General features: G+C 39.0%; 3 protein-coding genes across 3 annotated transcripts; all 3 read right to left on the bottom strand.

The window, feature by feature from the left end:
• Positions 1 to 197: 197 nt before the first annotated feature.
• Positions 198 to 5031, bottom strand: LOC141848616 (putative proline transporter 2). The gene is given in 9 exon segments (XM_074736664.1): positions 198 to 538; positions 540 to 827; positions 1373 to 1588; positions 1871 to 1995; positions 2834 to 3023; positions 3220 to 3314; positions 3887 to 4111; positions 4554 to 4854; positions 4929 to 5031. Coding segments are annotated over 9 exon segments (1539 nt in total). The 5' UTR covers positions 4935 to 5031; the 3' UTR covers positions 198 to 445.
• Positions 5032 to 5728: 697 nt separating this feature from the next.
• LOC141848273 (reticulon-like protein B12) lies at positions 5729 to 8810 on the bottom strand. Its single transcript, XM_074736324.1, has 4 exons — positions 8539 to 8810; positions 8153 to 8333; positions 6585 to 6796; positions 5729 to 6244 (listed from the first exon to the last, which is right to left on the bottom strand). Exons 1-4 carry the CDS (start codon positions 8630 to 8632, stop codon positions 6057 to 6059), a joined length of 675 nt encoding a protein of 224 aa, XP_074592425.1. The 5' UTR covers positions 8633 to 8810; the 3' UTR covers positions 5729 to 6056.
• A 216-nt stretch (positions 8811 to 9026) lies between these two features.
• LOC141848270 (putative anion transporter 2, chloroplastic) lies at positions 9027 to 13391 on the bottom strand. The gene is made up of 8 exons (XM_074736322.1): positions 12897 to 13391; positions 11140 to 11366; positions 10655 to 10997; positions 10129 to 10173; positions 9904 to 10050; positions 9639 to 9776; positions 9485 to 9518; positions 9027 to 9335 (listed from the first exon to the last, which is right to left on the bottom strand). The coding sequence occupies exons 1-8, from the start codon at positions 13356 to 13358 to the stop codon at positions 9163 to 9165; spliced, it is 1569 nt and encodes a 522-aa protein (XP_074592423.1). The 5' UTR covers positions 13359 to 13391; the 3' UTR covers positions 9027 to 9162.
• Between the last annotated feature and the right edge of the window lie 439 nt (positions 13392 to 13830).

The following is a 13830-nucleotide window of genomic DNA, read 5'->3' as shown; positions in this document are numbered from 1 at the left end:
TTCTCTAATTAGTTTTATGGCATCATCACATCACATCCATGAGGCTCTTTCATGTGATAGTTGAATTGCTTACGAGGAGCTTGAGCATGTTGTTGTGGATCACCATTTAGATTCTGAAACGCATACGACGGTCAATCCAGACAATTTCAAATGGAGAGTATTTTTATTAAGCACACACAAAAAAAATACAAAGTAGATGATGAAGTAACAATTTTAATATACTAATGCTCATACTTCACTATATACATCATAAAAGTTCAATGATAAGGATACATACACTTGCTTTCTATACATCATAAATGACTCAATTCAACTACACTATATACATCATACAAGTTCAATGATAAGGATACATACACTTGCTTTCTATACATCATGAATGGCTCAATTCAACTATACTGAGGACGAGAGCACAAGTTATCCTACACTTCTGGATCAAAAATACTCACAGGTCCGCAAAGAAATGATATGTTTTTGAATCGATCGCAATGAGCCATAGAGCCGCGATTGCTGCGGCGAGGGACATGGTGCTGAAACCCCACAATGTTTAGCCAGTGCCAAGACTTCTGAGGCAGGGAGAGCTTGTCCTTCTTCACCTTCAAGTACATGTGGTTTGCGAGAACGAACGTGAGAGGGAACGTGCTGAGCGCGCCCGTGAGGCTCATGAAGTCGCCAAGGAAAGGGAGGAGGGCAGCCACAAATGTGTTTACGGTGAGGTAGCCCCCTCGCACGACGACTCTGAAAGAGAGGTTGTAGAAGGAAAAGGGGTTCCCTTTGCCTCTTCCAAACTTTGTGTCCAAGTATTCATACATAGGGCTCGCAAATATCTTGTATAGATAATATTTGATAGTTAAGTAGAAGAATGCAATAAGAAAAGAGACATTTCAAAAATAAATCAAAGGTAAAGTTATGCATTTTCATACTTGAAAATTTTCAGCTCCAAAATGGATGAGGATACAATACAAAGAATAAATCTTTTCAGTCAATATATAACCTGATGCACAGTTAACCAGCTAAAACGCATAGACATATTTAACTGTTCTAACTATGAAATCTATTAGCTCTCTTTGAACATATATGTATCATCGCAACTTATTTTCTCTCATTTAAAAATCTATTGGATTTACACCTAATTTCTCTCAAGTATAGTTTTGTTTTGTTTTAATTGTACCCTCTTTAGTAACTCTACCACACATCCATCATACTTGGGGTGTGCCAAAGCCTAATTATGAATATGTAATTAACAAATCTCTTGATAAATTGTAAACATTTGAAGCAGTCTAACAATGATCAAGTGTGAAATGTTTTTCCTTTATGAATTCAGTAAACATGATGTTACTGGAAAGCATTTGGAGTGGTTAGAGTAAATTACATGTAAGGCAACCACTGTCTGAAGAAAGGCCGCAGCATTTGCAACTGACTTCACCCAAGTTGGACCATTGACACTACTGAGTAGGTATGTCGATGATGATGATCCGTAAGCCCAGTAGCCTGTGAAAGTAACAGCATACAGTGGCAAGCCCCCTATTATAAATTGAAACCAAAGAGCTTTCTCCATGTTTCTGACAACAGGATGTTTTATCGTTGCCTGAAGAAAGACAGTGCAGAATTTATACTCTTTCCATGACAGAAATCACAACAAGAAGGCATCTCATGATCAACAAATCTAGAGGCCCAGCCATCTTATGACCGATAATTGAAAGAAATAAATTAAGTTCTGAACAGCATAGAGTATTATGAATCATGATTTTGCATCTTAAGATCATTCATGTTTTTCAGATGAAAATTGTATACAATGAAATCAAGTCTTTATATTGATAGGCGTAACATGTTCCTAATGCATGAGGTATAAGCATCTTGAACCTCTCACCTGAATCTCTGGAAGCATGCCTGTATTGTAAGCAAAAACAAGACTGGCAGCTGCACCAATGGAACTGAAAATCTTGTTAGTATGTGATGCTGGAGTGTTGTAATCCCGAGGGGGAGAATTAATTCCTGTATTAAGCAAAATTATATAAACAATCTATATCTTTAGCTGGTTTACTTGCACACAAGCTGCACGTAGAGAACAGTAATTACTTTATAAACTCAAAGTGCCTAAAGGAAAAATAACAGAAAACACAAGGAATCATTTCATAAATTAGGAGGCTGTATCAATAGCACGTGCTACAGCACTTTCTGAACTTTATAAGCATATTCGTGCTTGATGGACAACAGGAGTACCAAAAAGAAAGTGCCACTTCATAGTTGCTTTCTGCATCTGATTCTAGGAGTGACATATATGTAAGTTGGCCATTAGAAATTGAAATTATTTGATAGAGCATATAAAATAATTGTTAATATTCATTGCATAATGTCATGGGCTTGATTTTCTCTAGGGCTTGGAATAAGTTTTTTCCATACAAGGGAATAATAAATTGATTGGCGAGGAGTTTGATTGCCAGCTGGCTTTTCAGAAATGCAGGAAATGAATGGTAAAATACAGTAACATTGTGAAATGAAAATATTGACAGCACATGGATTCGGTGGAAGTGTATACAATAGGAAAAAAAATCAACTCTGAAATCTTAAGGAATTCCAAGAATGACAGATAAATTCTAAATCTGATTTCCTAATTAACAAGATATATGATTTTCTATGTAATTACTCCAGCAAAAATAGTTCCATAGTTATTGGCAAGACATTCTTGGTCCTCTTTGCAAACTCTTTCCCCATGTAATCAGTAGATAAATAATTGAAAGTTGTCACACTGGCCGTGAAAAACTTTAGAACTAAGTTGAACATATCACTATTGAAAGTTTGAATGAGGGAGTTGAGGTAAATTTCATAGTACCATCCCTAAGAGACAGCATGAATGCTACAATGATATATATAAGGCTGAAAAATGTTGAAAACCCCAGCCAAATTCTGAGATCTGACAAATGTGGTATGCCAAAAGCAAAAAGTGCACAAACAAATCCAGCAATAGTTATACAGTAGGGTAGCTTCAAGATATCATCATCCCTGTAAAGGACATACGTGGCCTGCATAACAAATGAATGATATCAAAATAAGGAGATGCACAGCAAGGGAGGTACTTTAGTGACATAGGAAGTCACGTTTACAATGGACTAGCATCCATACCCTCAAAAAAATAGAAGATAATGGATAAATGACTTTAACGTAATAACTTATATCTTGGCAACAAGATTGAGACAATAGCAGGTAAAAATGTCTCACCTTCAAAGCTTGCCCAGCCAGAATGATATATCCCGTGTTGATCATGAAAAGATTAACATATTGTAATGCCCATGTAAGAGAATACATTTTCCTACCTGCAATATGTCACCAAATAAAAGAAATCATTAAAATGTTGTTCCTGGTGTTTCCCTATGATCAATCACAAGACAAAACAAGGGAAGAACGTTGAAACATCTAAGAATTAAATTTGTTTGATGCAGACGGTGATTGCATCCTCTAGCTTATTGAAATTTCCAAGATCTTAAGCTAATAAGGGATTGTGAATTAGTGATATTGATACTTCTGTAAGATTTTAAGGAATAGTCATAATGAAAAATATTGATTGTGATTGTTTATAAGTTTACTTAATACATCATTTTTAACATTACATTAGGATGCTTTTATATACTCAAACTTATTTTGCATAGATTTTCCTATTAGTAGACAATGTTTAAATGTCATGGTCATGCAATTATATATCATAGATGGAAATCATATGCTTAATATTTTGAAAGTAGGTGTCTCACTTTTTCTAGGCGTGTTTTGCACCTTGCTTGTAGACCATATGACTTCTCAGAACCTAATTGCATCTAATGCATTTTAAATATTAACTAGGACAAGTTGAGAAACAATAGAGAATAAATACAAAAAAAATCGCTGTCATTACCATATATATGGCCAGCAAGATCTCTGTATCTGATATGTCGTTTTCCACCAACTTCATGGAGGCGTGCTAGAAGAACATTAGCATAGAGAGATATTGCAGCAGCCAAAATTAACCCGGTCGTACCAGCAACCCAACCCAAAGGAACCATTATCGATCCAGAATAACCTAAGACATAAGCACTGTTTATCCCAGTTGTGAGCACAAAGGCAACTTGGTACCAAGGATCTGAAAATCCATCAGATGAAAAGGAACGGTGGGTGAGTTGCAAATTACAGAAGTAACACCATGTATCTTGATTCTTGAGGAACTAAAGAACAGACAACTTTCCTTGAGTTATGGCAGCACATTAAACAAATGATACTTTAGAATAACTGGAATATGAAAACTCCATACTGACGAATCCATAGTCAATAAACTGCTAAAAAAACTTTGGAATTCCAATCACAGATATTATTGTCGAAACTAGAAAGACAGAAAAAATTGATGACAAGTGCAGTATTACAATCTATGACTTGGTCATCAGATTATCATGAAGCGTTTGCAGGAAATGTAAAACATAGTCAACTTTTGAAAGGCAATCAGAAATGCAACAGCAAAAAAGAAGGCTTTAGAAAAACACCCTGAGTAAATAAGAACGAAGAGGAACAAGCACAGGAAGGCAATTTACCGGTGCTAATCTGATGAGCCGTATCGTCCGAATCATCGATCCGCATCACGGAGTCAACCCGGTCCCAGTCTTCCTCTCCGGCCCCGGTCCCGACCGCTGCCATCCTCATCGCCTCTTTCCCGGGTTCCTCCCTGTCGCGTCGTCCCACCAACAGCGAGGTTTCCTCTCCCTCCTCGTCCGCAGGAATATCAAACGAGGTGGTGGCGTCAGAAGAGCAGGAGGATGAAGAGGTGGCGAGGATACCAACACGCTCGATTCCTCGAATGTCCGGGACGGAATCTGCACGAAGAAAGGAGCGGCACTTCCGGAGCAAAAGAATCAGGGACCCCTAGAAAAGAGAGGAAGCAAAAGCGACATATCGAATCGAAAGCTTACTCCCATGTCTGGATCGCGACGTGGAGGAACAATCCGGTAAGGAATCCGTAGGAAAAGGAGCGGCGGAGCGACGATGGAGCCACCTCGACGCAGTCGCGACGAGGTCGCGGCCGCTGCTTCGCAACAAGAACAGCAGAGAGTCCTTAAAATTAAGCGAGGGCTAAATTAAAATTTTGCTGAACTTTGGGTGATTTTTAAAATGACCCACCTTTAGCAGCTCTTTTGTCTTTTTGCCCTTTTTTGGGTTCAAATGACTTATCATACAAATAAAAAGGACAAAGAGCGCTTTAATTTTAAAAATATCAAAATAATATTTTATTATATTTTTATTTTAACTCTTAGCAAGTTTAAATAAACTGCTAACTAATAATGGAAAAACATGTTTTTTTTTGCAAAAAAAATAACTTATTGTAAGAAATATTTTTAAAAAATTACACCATATCTATAAATTAAGTCTTAAGTTTTACACTATTATTACTATTTTATTTAATGACTAATACGAGGTAACTTGTGAACTTCTGTTTCTATTTAAATTTTCATAATAATTTTAAAAATCTGGGTCAACTTGAATCCTAAATTAATTGTATTAAATAACTAAAAATGATTAATTCAAGAAAAATATATTCACCTGTAGGTAATTAACTAACTAAAATGTTAAACTTCCTTCTTAAATTGACACAATCTGCTTAAATATTAAATTGTCACTTGCATTATATGAAATTTTGGAAATTTAGAAACAAATATCTTCTAAGATTCCACAGGGTTATGGATGACCTTCAAAAACTTAATAACAACACTCATAGTTGGAAACAATTTCTAAAATATACTAAAGAACACACAACAACAATAACAACCAACTCTTATCCCAATCGGCTACGCTAAGGAACACACACAAAAACAAACACAAAAAAACTGCACAAAACTCAGATGTATGCTACAAATTTCACTCACAATCTTGAATTATGACAAAATTAAGGAATGGCATTGATGAAATCATACAGAAAACACTCATCAGCTAGTAATTTCTTCACGGCCAGAAGTGATTGTTAGTTTTGATGAAGTACTAGAAGACACAGTGTATGCTATCATACATCTGTAACTTCCATATGCATGAGATTATACCACAACTCACGCGTTGACAAGCAACTTCTTCGTATTGAGAACCCACTTGTTAGTTCTGAAGAAGTACTTGCTGAAACACTGAGTGTATACTCTCTCATACATCTGGACTTCCATATGAAGGAGCTTAAAATATCTTTCGACGCCGTCTTCATACTTCTCATACAATGCAGGGACTGTCAGGATGATTACAAGGCCTGCAGGAAGAAAGAAGGGAGTAAAGTTGTATTACTTATGTAGAAGAGAGAAATGAACCCTATCTATTTTGTTAGTCAACAAGAGTACGGGAAACCGAAGAGCAGTCATTCTGTTCACATCTTGAGGAGATCAATTCCAGAAATGATGTTAAAAACCAATGCTCTTGGAAAAATAATCTATGAAGCCATCAAAATAGGCTTGCAAATGCAACATTGCAATTTTCTAACACTTTTCAACCTCGTAATTTCTCACATCTTTAATGAAAATCTACATCAATACATTGATTTTTTAACTTTCTTTAGCTGATAAAGAAGCATCTATGCCATGAGAAGCACTTACTTGAGTAAGCCAATGTACGAAGATCAACAAAACCACTGATCAGAGAAATCAACCATAAATACAAAGCTACTCTAAAGAAGACTTTGGTATCTCTTTTCTTTACAATGCCGTTAAAAGTTGATAGGATCGCATTCACATATAAACCAACAAACGCTGCAGCTTCATGGACCATTTCTTCTGTGAGGTGTATTTCCGGGATGGATGGAGGAGGTCTGAATTCATGTCAACAAATAAATGAAGATTGTTAAACATGCACCAAGGTTAGAGTAGAAGAGGGATGGGAAATGCAAACTGCATCAAATTTCTGATAAGTAACCAAATAACAAGTGGAAATAAGAAAACATTTGATTAGCAACTTATTTTCTATGTAAAAATTGGAGCTCCTAAGATTCAAATCCTGCATATGGTAAACATTGGTACTGTTAGGATTCGAACCGTTCTTTATGTGACATCAAAGCCGTGGAAAATTTGCAAATAGCTTACCTTTTGGTAATCAAAGAGATGCCTTTTGATCGACAGCTTTCTCAAAAGAAAACACACGGCTCATGTCATTCAACAAATATATTCATCAGTTTTCATTTATAAAAGCATTGGAATACATGGGAGAATTTTCGTCTCAACTAAAGAACCCAAGGAGTTTTTATATGCTTAACTTTACCTGAATTTACCACCACCTCACAATTACAAATTTATGTTTTTCAAGAAAAAATAAAAAAATAATACCAAAAGTTGATTTTAAAAGAAAATGGCCTTTTTAAAAACAGCAAGTCAATCTTCTTTTCTGGCTCTAAGTTCCTCATTTACCAGAGCACAATTTATATAAACCCCTAAAAATGAGTGCATATTATCATTCTTGTTTCCTATTTCTCTTCCAGAGAATTTACATTTGTTTCTGCTGAGATTTTATCAGGGCTGCCATGATTTGTTTCGAAGTGAACAAAAGAGTCCTAATTTTACTGTCCTATTATGCTTAATCTTTACACCAGGACAACAATTTAGGAGCGCCAAAGTTATAATTTTCCCAGTTAATGATTGGTTCTTGAGCAACCCATATTCTTTCATTTTTTTTGCAAGATGATTTATTGATAGAGCATTCCTGAACATTCTTCCTGCTAATCCTATCCCAATCCGCCAATCATACACTATAAATGGTCCATACAAATGCAAAACTATGCAGCACTACCAAAAGGAAAATTTTGAAAAATGAATGGTAAGCCAGGTCTCTTCTTGACAGAGAAGTTGAGCTGAATCTTTCCTTACTGATCTCCTCTAAGGTAGGCACGCAAAAGGTTCCTAAATATCCATATCAGATCCTCACAAATGAAATATTCTAAGTTCAGAACCCTTTCAGTGTAAGGTTATATTTGTTCCAACCATTAGGCTCCATGGATCTTATCCCTCATTGAATTCTAGGCATTAACACCCATAATAACTAAAATATTTTTACCACATTAACTAGATTAAGGTCACCATCTACTCTTGACATATTATTTCCTAATTGATTCAACCAGTGCACTCATAAAATGAAGGATGAAAGCAACAACTACGTGAATTAAAGGACAAGTTACCTGTTGACAATTCTTGCAGCCTTCGTCCAAAAAAATAGAATGGAGAACAAGAGTAGCAGAACGTTCGACACAAGCGATACCACAGTGTACCCAGCTACTTCAAAGAGCACCCAAGAAGCCACTGCTCCAAGCAGAATCCCTAGCGTCACATCCCTTCTCCTCCAAAGGATCACATCGGCAACTGCCACACATAGTTCCAATAAATCCATTAACCTCGATCCAGATGTTAACAGAAAGTCTATGCAACCCTAAAAAAAAACACTTGGGACAAGATCCGGTAACCTTCTTTCTAATTAAACAAAAACGAAAACTTTCTTAGCGATTTGCATTCGACAGCGAATTCGACGAACAAATGGGAGTGATAGAGGGTGGGTGTAGGGACTTACCGATTCCTCCACCAAGAATCTCGTGAACAGGGCGTTGCCTCTGCAAGGATCGAAGCGACGCTTCCAGGGATCGGGGGTACTGGACGAAGACCATGATCGGCGTGCGACGGATCAGGCCAAAAAATCAGCTTTCGGACTTCTTCCTCGTCGTCGCCGCCGCCGTCGAATTCTTCTCCGGATTGGGTGGCTACAGCGGGTGGGAAAAGGATGGTGGTGGGCCTAAAAAGGGCAGAACAGCCCCGCCCCGTGGTTTCTTTTTTGGATCCCATCGTTTTCCTTGACGTATTTTTATTCGGGTGGGGATTACCCCGGTGATTGGAAGAAGTGGGACAGCGGCGAACCAGCTCAGCCATGGCCACCGCTGCTTCGCTCTGCCGTGGCCACCGCTGATCCAATCAGAAATGTTAAAGCTCAAGAGGATCAACTCTGGACAAACAAGAACCCATTAGTGTGTTATTCAAATTTCCAACAATTGATAGATGGATCAGTCGCCTATTATTGTTGTTTTCGTTCTATCAAACAGATACACGAGCGATCAATAATATCATTCATAATGCATCAAAGATTGCAAATTTATTCGACGAATCTAACAATCACTAGTAAATAAAAAACAACCACAAAAATTTAGAAGAACACTTGTTCCGCTGTGGCGTGTAGATTGTAGAAGATTGTGGCGGTCAAGTAGACAGCTGCTGTGAGGGTGAGGAAGGCCTGGAATGATCCAAGCCATTCGACAAAGTAGCCTATTCCTGCTGTGCTGATAATTGCTGCGAATGTCCCCGCAGAGTTCGTTATTCCTGTTCAGACATAGACATGTTCTTACACCATTAGATCTGAGACTATATCGTATTTAAAGTCGGAGCAATAAAGCCCCACATTAAAGTATCAAGATTCAGTCGATAGCGAAGAATTCCAAGCTTGAACTTCTCTATTCAAAGAAACTTACCATGTAGAAATCCTGCATACTTTGGAGCAATGTCCTGTGAATACATACACAAATTAGGAAAAATCTGGTAAGTCAACAATGAGATATGAAGGATGGCAATAGAAATTTTCAAGTTTAGGACAAAGTTAACCCAAGAAGTCAATTTAGATCATACCTGGATATTGAGCATGTAACCAGCTTGACTAAAAGAGCTGAAGCTAAGAGCTAGAGTCATAAGCACTGCTGCCCTTGTTGATGTCTGTGCATACCTCAAGCTCAACAACGACAGAGCTGGTCCGATAAAGCCGATCGTCTGTAACATGCCAAGCCAAAAGATTTGGTACTAACATTTGGGTTTTGACAGTTTCCCTACTCATGATTATCTAGATTGACTCAGTAGTTGAAGTGTGATTTCAAGTGGAAAGAAAATGTAGGGAAACCTGCATGATCTTTCGCACTTTTATTATGCTGCAGCCAGATTTGATCATGAAGTCCGAAGTAGCTCCTGCAACATAACCAGACAGAGCCATTGCCGCCCAAGGTACAGCACTGAACCATGCCGCTTGTTTCAGATTCACATCGTAAACCTGTGTCAAGAAGAAAATTAAGCAAAGCAATAGGTATAAATATAGGTATATATATACACAGAGGAAGTTCCAACATACGGTCTTGAAATACATGGGCATCCATGTCAGAAGTACAAAGTAGCCCTGCAGTGGAAGATGGATTAGTTAAGTTGCAGCTTGGCCTTAAGATAACAATGATTAAGAGAAGAGCAAAGGAAGATTTTAGTCACTTAAGAGGGAGAAGCTCCTCTAATACATAGATATAAAAGGATCACCATACTTAATCCATGTGAGACTAATAGTCATAGATATAAATGGATCACCATACTTAATGCATGTGAGACTAATAGGTATGGAGCAGCCTTGATTCAACACACACCTTTTACAGAAGAATTCATTCCTTCTCAAAATGACTAGTCATGTTGACTAGAGGACATCATTCTCAATCATTCTGATATATGGATATAATGGATCACAGTACATGTCCATGTTGAACTAATTTTTGCTGATTAAAAGAACCATCATGTTATGTCTTTGAACTGGATTTCAAAGCAAACTTCAATTTGTTTGAGGGTGTACATGGCAATAGAACAAGTTTAAGAAGAGAAGTAGAGATTGAACTCACCCAATTGTTAGTCATGTTGGCAAGGATGCATGACCAAGCTGGTAACTTGGAGAGTAAGTAGCTAAAAGATGGGATTTTCTCCATCTTCAAGTCCTTCTTCCCGGCCTGAATCAACTGCAGCTCGGCCTGGCTAATATGAGGGCTATCACGAGGATCATTTGTGATTCCAACCAACCATACTAACACCCAGAGGAACCCAAGAGATGCAAAGAAGATGAAGGACCCATTAAGCCCAATGCTTGACAATATAATCGGCGATGCAAGGAAGCTTATTACATTTCCCAGATGGAAACCAGCCATGGAAATGCCAAGTGCACTGGCTCGTTCATTGCAGGGAAACCATCTGAATCAAAATAACAGTATAGCAATCACTGCTAGATACCAAAGAACAAATCTAATTGCATTATTTCAGTACAATGAATCAATATTTTTTAACAAGGAAACTTATTCTTCAGAAACAAACTCACAACAGATAGGTGGCTCACCGGAACAAGAGAGTGCTCATGCAAGGAAAAGCAACTCCTTCAGCCAAGCCAAAAAGTGCACGAATGGCCAAAAGCATGGCAGTGGAATGATTGGCAGCCCAAGGAGTGAGAAAGGTAGCTAGGGACCAGATTGCTGCACCACATGCCATAACCCGCTTGCCACCATATCTATCTGCTAGAGCTCCTCCAGCAATGGATGAAATCAGATATCCCCACAAGAATGATGACTGTCAAGCTTATGAAAAGTTTAGCAGTTTCATATAATCTTCTTACTGGATGGAACCATGAGATCAAAAGGTGAAGTCATCAGCATAGAGATACAAGAAAAAAATTAGGGCATTTCTTACACCTAACTACCTGTGCTACCCCATCACTAGATATTAATGGAGGATCCTTCCTTTCTCTTTTAGAAAGAAAAATGTTATTCTGAAAGATGCATAAAACAAACCTCACCAAGGCACGCATGATGGTATGAGTTTCAGATCAATCAACAGAACATTTAAGCAGCTGCATTATCTTCTTGAACGTTTATCACCACACGTAAAAGTTAGTCATATGTTATCATAAGAACTACATTAACATTTTAACAATCTTTTTGGGTCAATCCTGATGCACCTGATTCCTAGTTTTTCTGATTGAACTTGACAAATCATCGATTCAATCTTTAAATTTTGGAAATGCATGCTACTCAAAACCTATAAATACTGATGACCATTGACAGTGAGGGTTTAGGCTCTTGGATCAGCTAATCATTCACACTCTACTCAACCAGTTTGACAAGGATGAGATCACATTGGACAGTTTAGCTGATATAATCTGAAAACTTATGTAAATTTCCAACGTGCTTTCCTGGTTCACCATAGATTTCCTGTGGCTTAGCTCACATTGTAAGTCCAACTCAAACCCTTTCCATTAAATTATGATTTAGGAAGTAGTCACTATAGACGGCCTGAAAAATCCAGCAAGAGTTGGCATTGTGGATGTGGACGGCGATGGATCTTCCCATTTGGAGTTGTTGAATCTGCATTTATAGTTCTGGTTAGAGTATTGCCTTCTCAAATCATAAAATTTTAGTAGGTGAGAGGCGACAAACAGCTACCTACCTACCCCAAATTGCTTGGATCCTACGCAAATATAAGTCAGCAAGAATTTTTTAACATTTAAGGGTGACTCAGTCTGAAGATGTAGCAATCTTAGGCTGAAGCAGAAAGATGCCCTGCCCCAGAGGAAGCGTGAACCATGCGAAGCATCCTAAGTAATTTTCTTTGAATTAGTACGACGACTGCGGGATCGGGCCGATCGGCTTCCTCCGAATTCCTGAATTCCTCTCACTTGAAGTGTCTGAGACTCCTCTGACCAAGAAAAGGCCTACAAACTGCTGAAAGGGCCCGCCTCCATGACCCACACGGTGGACCGACGAGATAGAGTGAGGGAGGAGCAAAAAATGGTAGAAAAGAGATTTGGGACGAGAATCATTATGGCAAGAAGTGATTATTTATTTACTATCCTTTTTAAGACTTGTTAGGTTTCCTCAGATCTTTGACAAAGACGCTCACGATATGCCATGGTAAAACTTCAAGGATAAGATCGATTGATCCAATAAATTTGCACTTTCGATGAAGGCAAATTCGATGAAGATCGAATTTGAGACGCGTGCATGAAAATTAGCGCTTGAGAGTTGGAGCTTGGAAAATGGCAGATAGAGATCATCGCGAATCAGGAGGTTGGGAGACAGAACAGATCGAAAATTAGGATACCTGTACAATTCCAAAGAAGGAACTGCTCCAGCCGTATCGGGAAGCGAGCGGGACGATCGCCACCGACATCACCACCCGATCCGCGTTGCAGAGGCACATGACCATCGCCAGTAGCGCCAGCACTTTAGCCCGCTCCGGGATCAGCGTCGCCTGCTGCTCCGCCCGCTCCACGATCCCCCCAGCACTGCACTTCGCCACCCCGCCCTTCCTCCGCCTCGATCTCCTCCCCCATCCCTCTCTCCCCAACCACAACGCCTCCGAATCCGCCTCATTTGTGGCACCAATGACGGCGATCTCGCTGTGATCCTTCGCCTTCAAGTCCAACCTTTTCGAGAGGATCTGTAACTTGGAGCTGCTGCGGGGGCTACGGAACGCGATCAAACCCCATACCGACGGCCTCGAAAGAGGGAGGGAATGCGAGGAACCGACCGAGTTGAGGGCAGGGGAGGAGGCGACGGCCATGGGCAGGCGACGGAGGGGGTGAACAGTTCTCGGGAAGCGCGCGAGAGATGGAGAGACGAGGGGGAGGGAATGAGCTTTATAGAAAAGGGCAATGTGTATTAAAAATGGACGGACAGATGGGACCGAGAACTTGAGATGGAGGGAGAGGATGCTCGAGCGGACCTGATCGCCTCTGCCTCACCTACCGCCATTCCAAAGCGGCGACGATGGCAACTTTATGATTCGTGCGAGGACGTGATGATGGGAAATGGACGGATAGGATAGGTTGGAAGGACCAAGAAAGGAATAGAGTCAGCGAAGTCGCCTAACACTTTCCAAGTAATTGAACTTCTAGATTTTAATTAAAAATTACTATAATATTATTGGACTGATTGAGTAAAAAGAGATAATTAAAAAAAATTTATTAACATAGAATGCCTTCTTGACAACGATAAAAAAATATTATTTAATTTTCACCCATTTATTTTTCATA

The sequence above is a fragment of the Curcuma longa genome, chromosome 17, assembly GCF_044706935.1.
Source record: "Curcuma longa cultivar G26 ecotype Majalengka, Jawa Barat chromosome 17, ITB_CL_G26_1.1, whole genome shotgun sequence".
Classification (NCBI taxonomy): domain Eukaryota; kingdom Viridiplantae; phylum Streptophyta; class Magnoliopsida; order Zingiberales; family Zingiberaceae; genus Curcuma; species Curcuma longa.
The sequence above is the reverse complement of the archived record's forward strand: the minus strand, read 5'-3'. Positions and strand labels throughout refer to the sequence as shown.

Coding starts and splice junctions, on each gene's coding strand:
- LOC141848273 (XM_074736324.1), bottom strand. CDS start 8,632: ATGGTCTTCGTCCAGTACCCCCGATCCCTGGAAGCGTCGCTTCGATCC. Junction 8,334..8,538: donor GATTCTTGGTGGAGGAATCG/GTAAGTCCCTAC, acceptor TATGTGTGGCAG/TTGCCGATGTGATCCTTTGG. Junction 6,245..6,584: donor TCGTACATTGGCTTACTCAA/GTAAGTGCTTCT, acceptor TTCTTCCTGCAG/GCCTTGTAATCATCCTGACA.
- LOC141848270 (XM_074736322.1), bottom strand. CDS start 13,358: ATGGCCGTCGCCTCCTCCCCTGCCCTCAACTCGGTCGGTTCCTCGCAT. Junction 11,367..12,896: donor CCTTCTTTGGAATTGTACAG/GTATCCTAATTT, acceptor TAAGCTTGACAG/TCATCATTCTTGTGGGGATA. Junction 9,519..9,638: donor GTTACATGCTCAATATCCAG/GTATGATCTAAA, acceptor ATGTATTCACAG/GACATTGCTCCAAAGTATGC.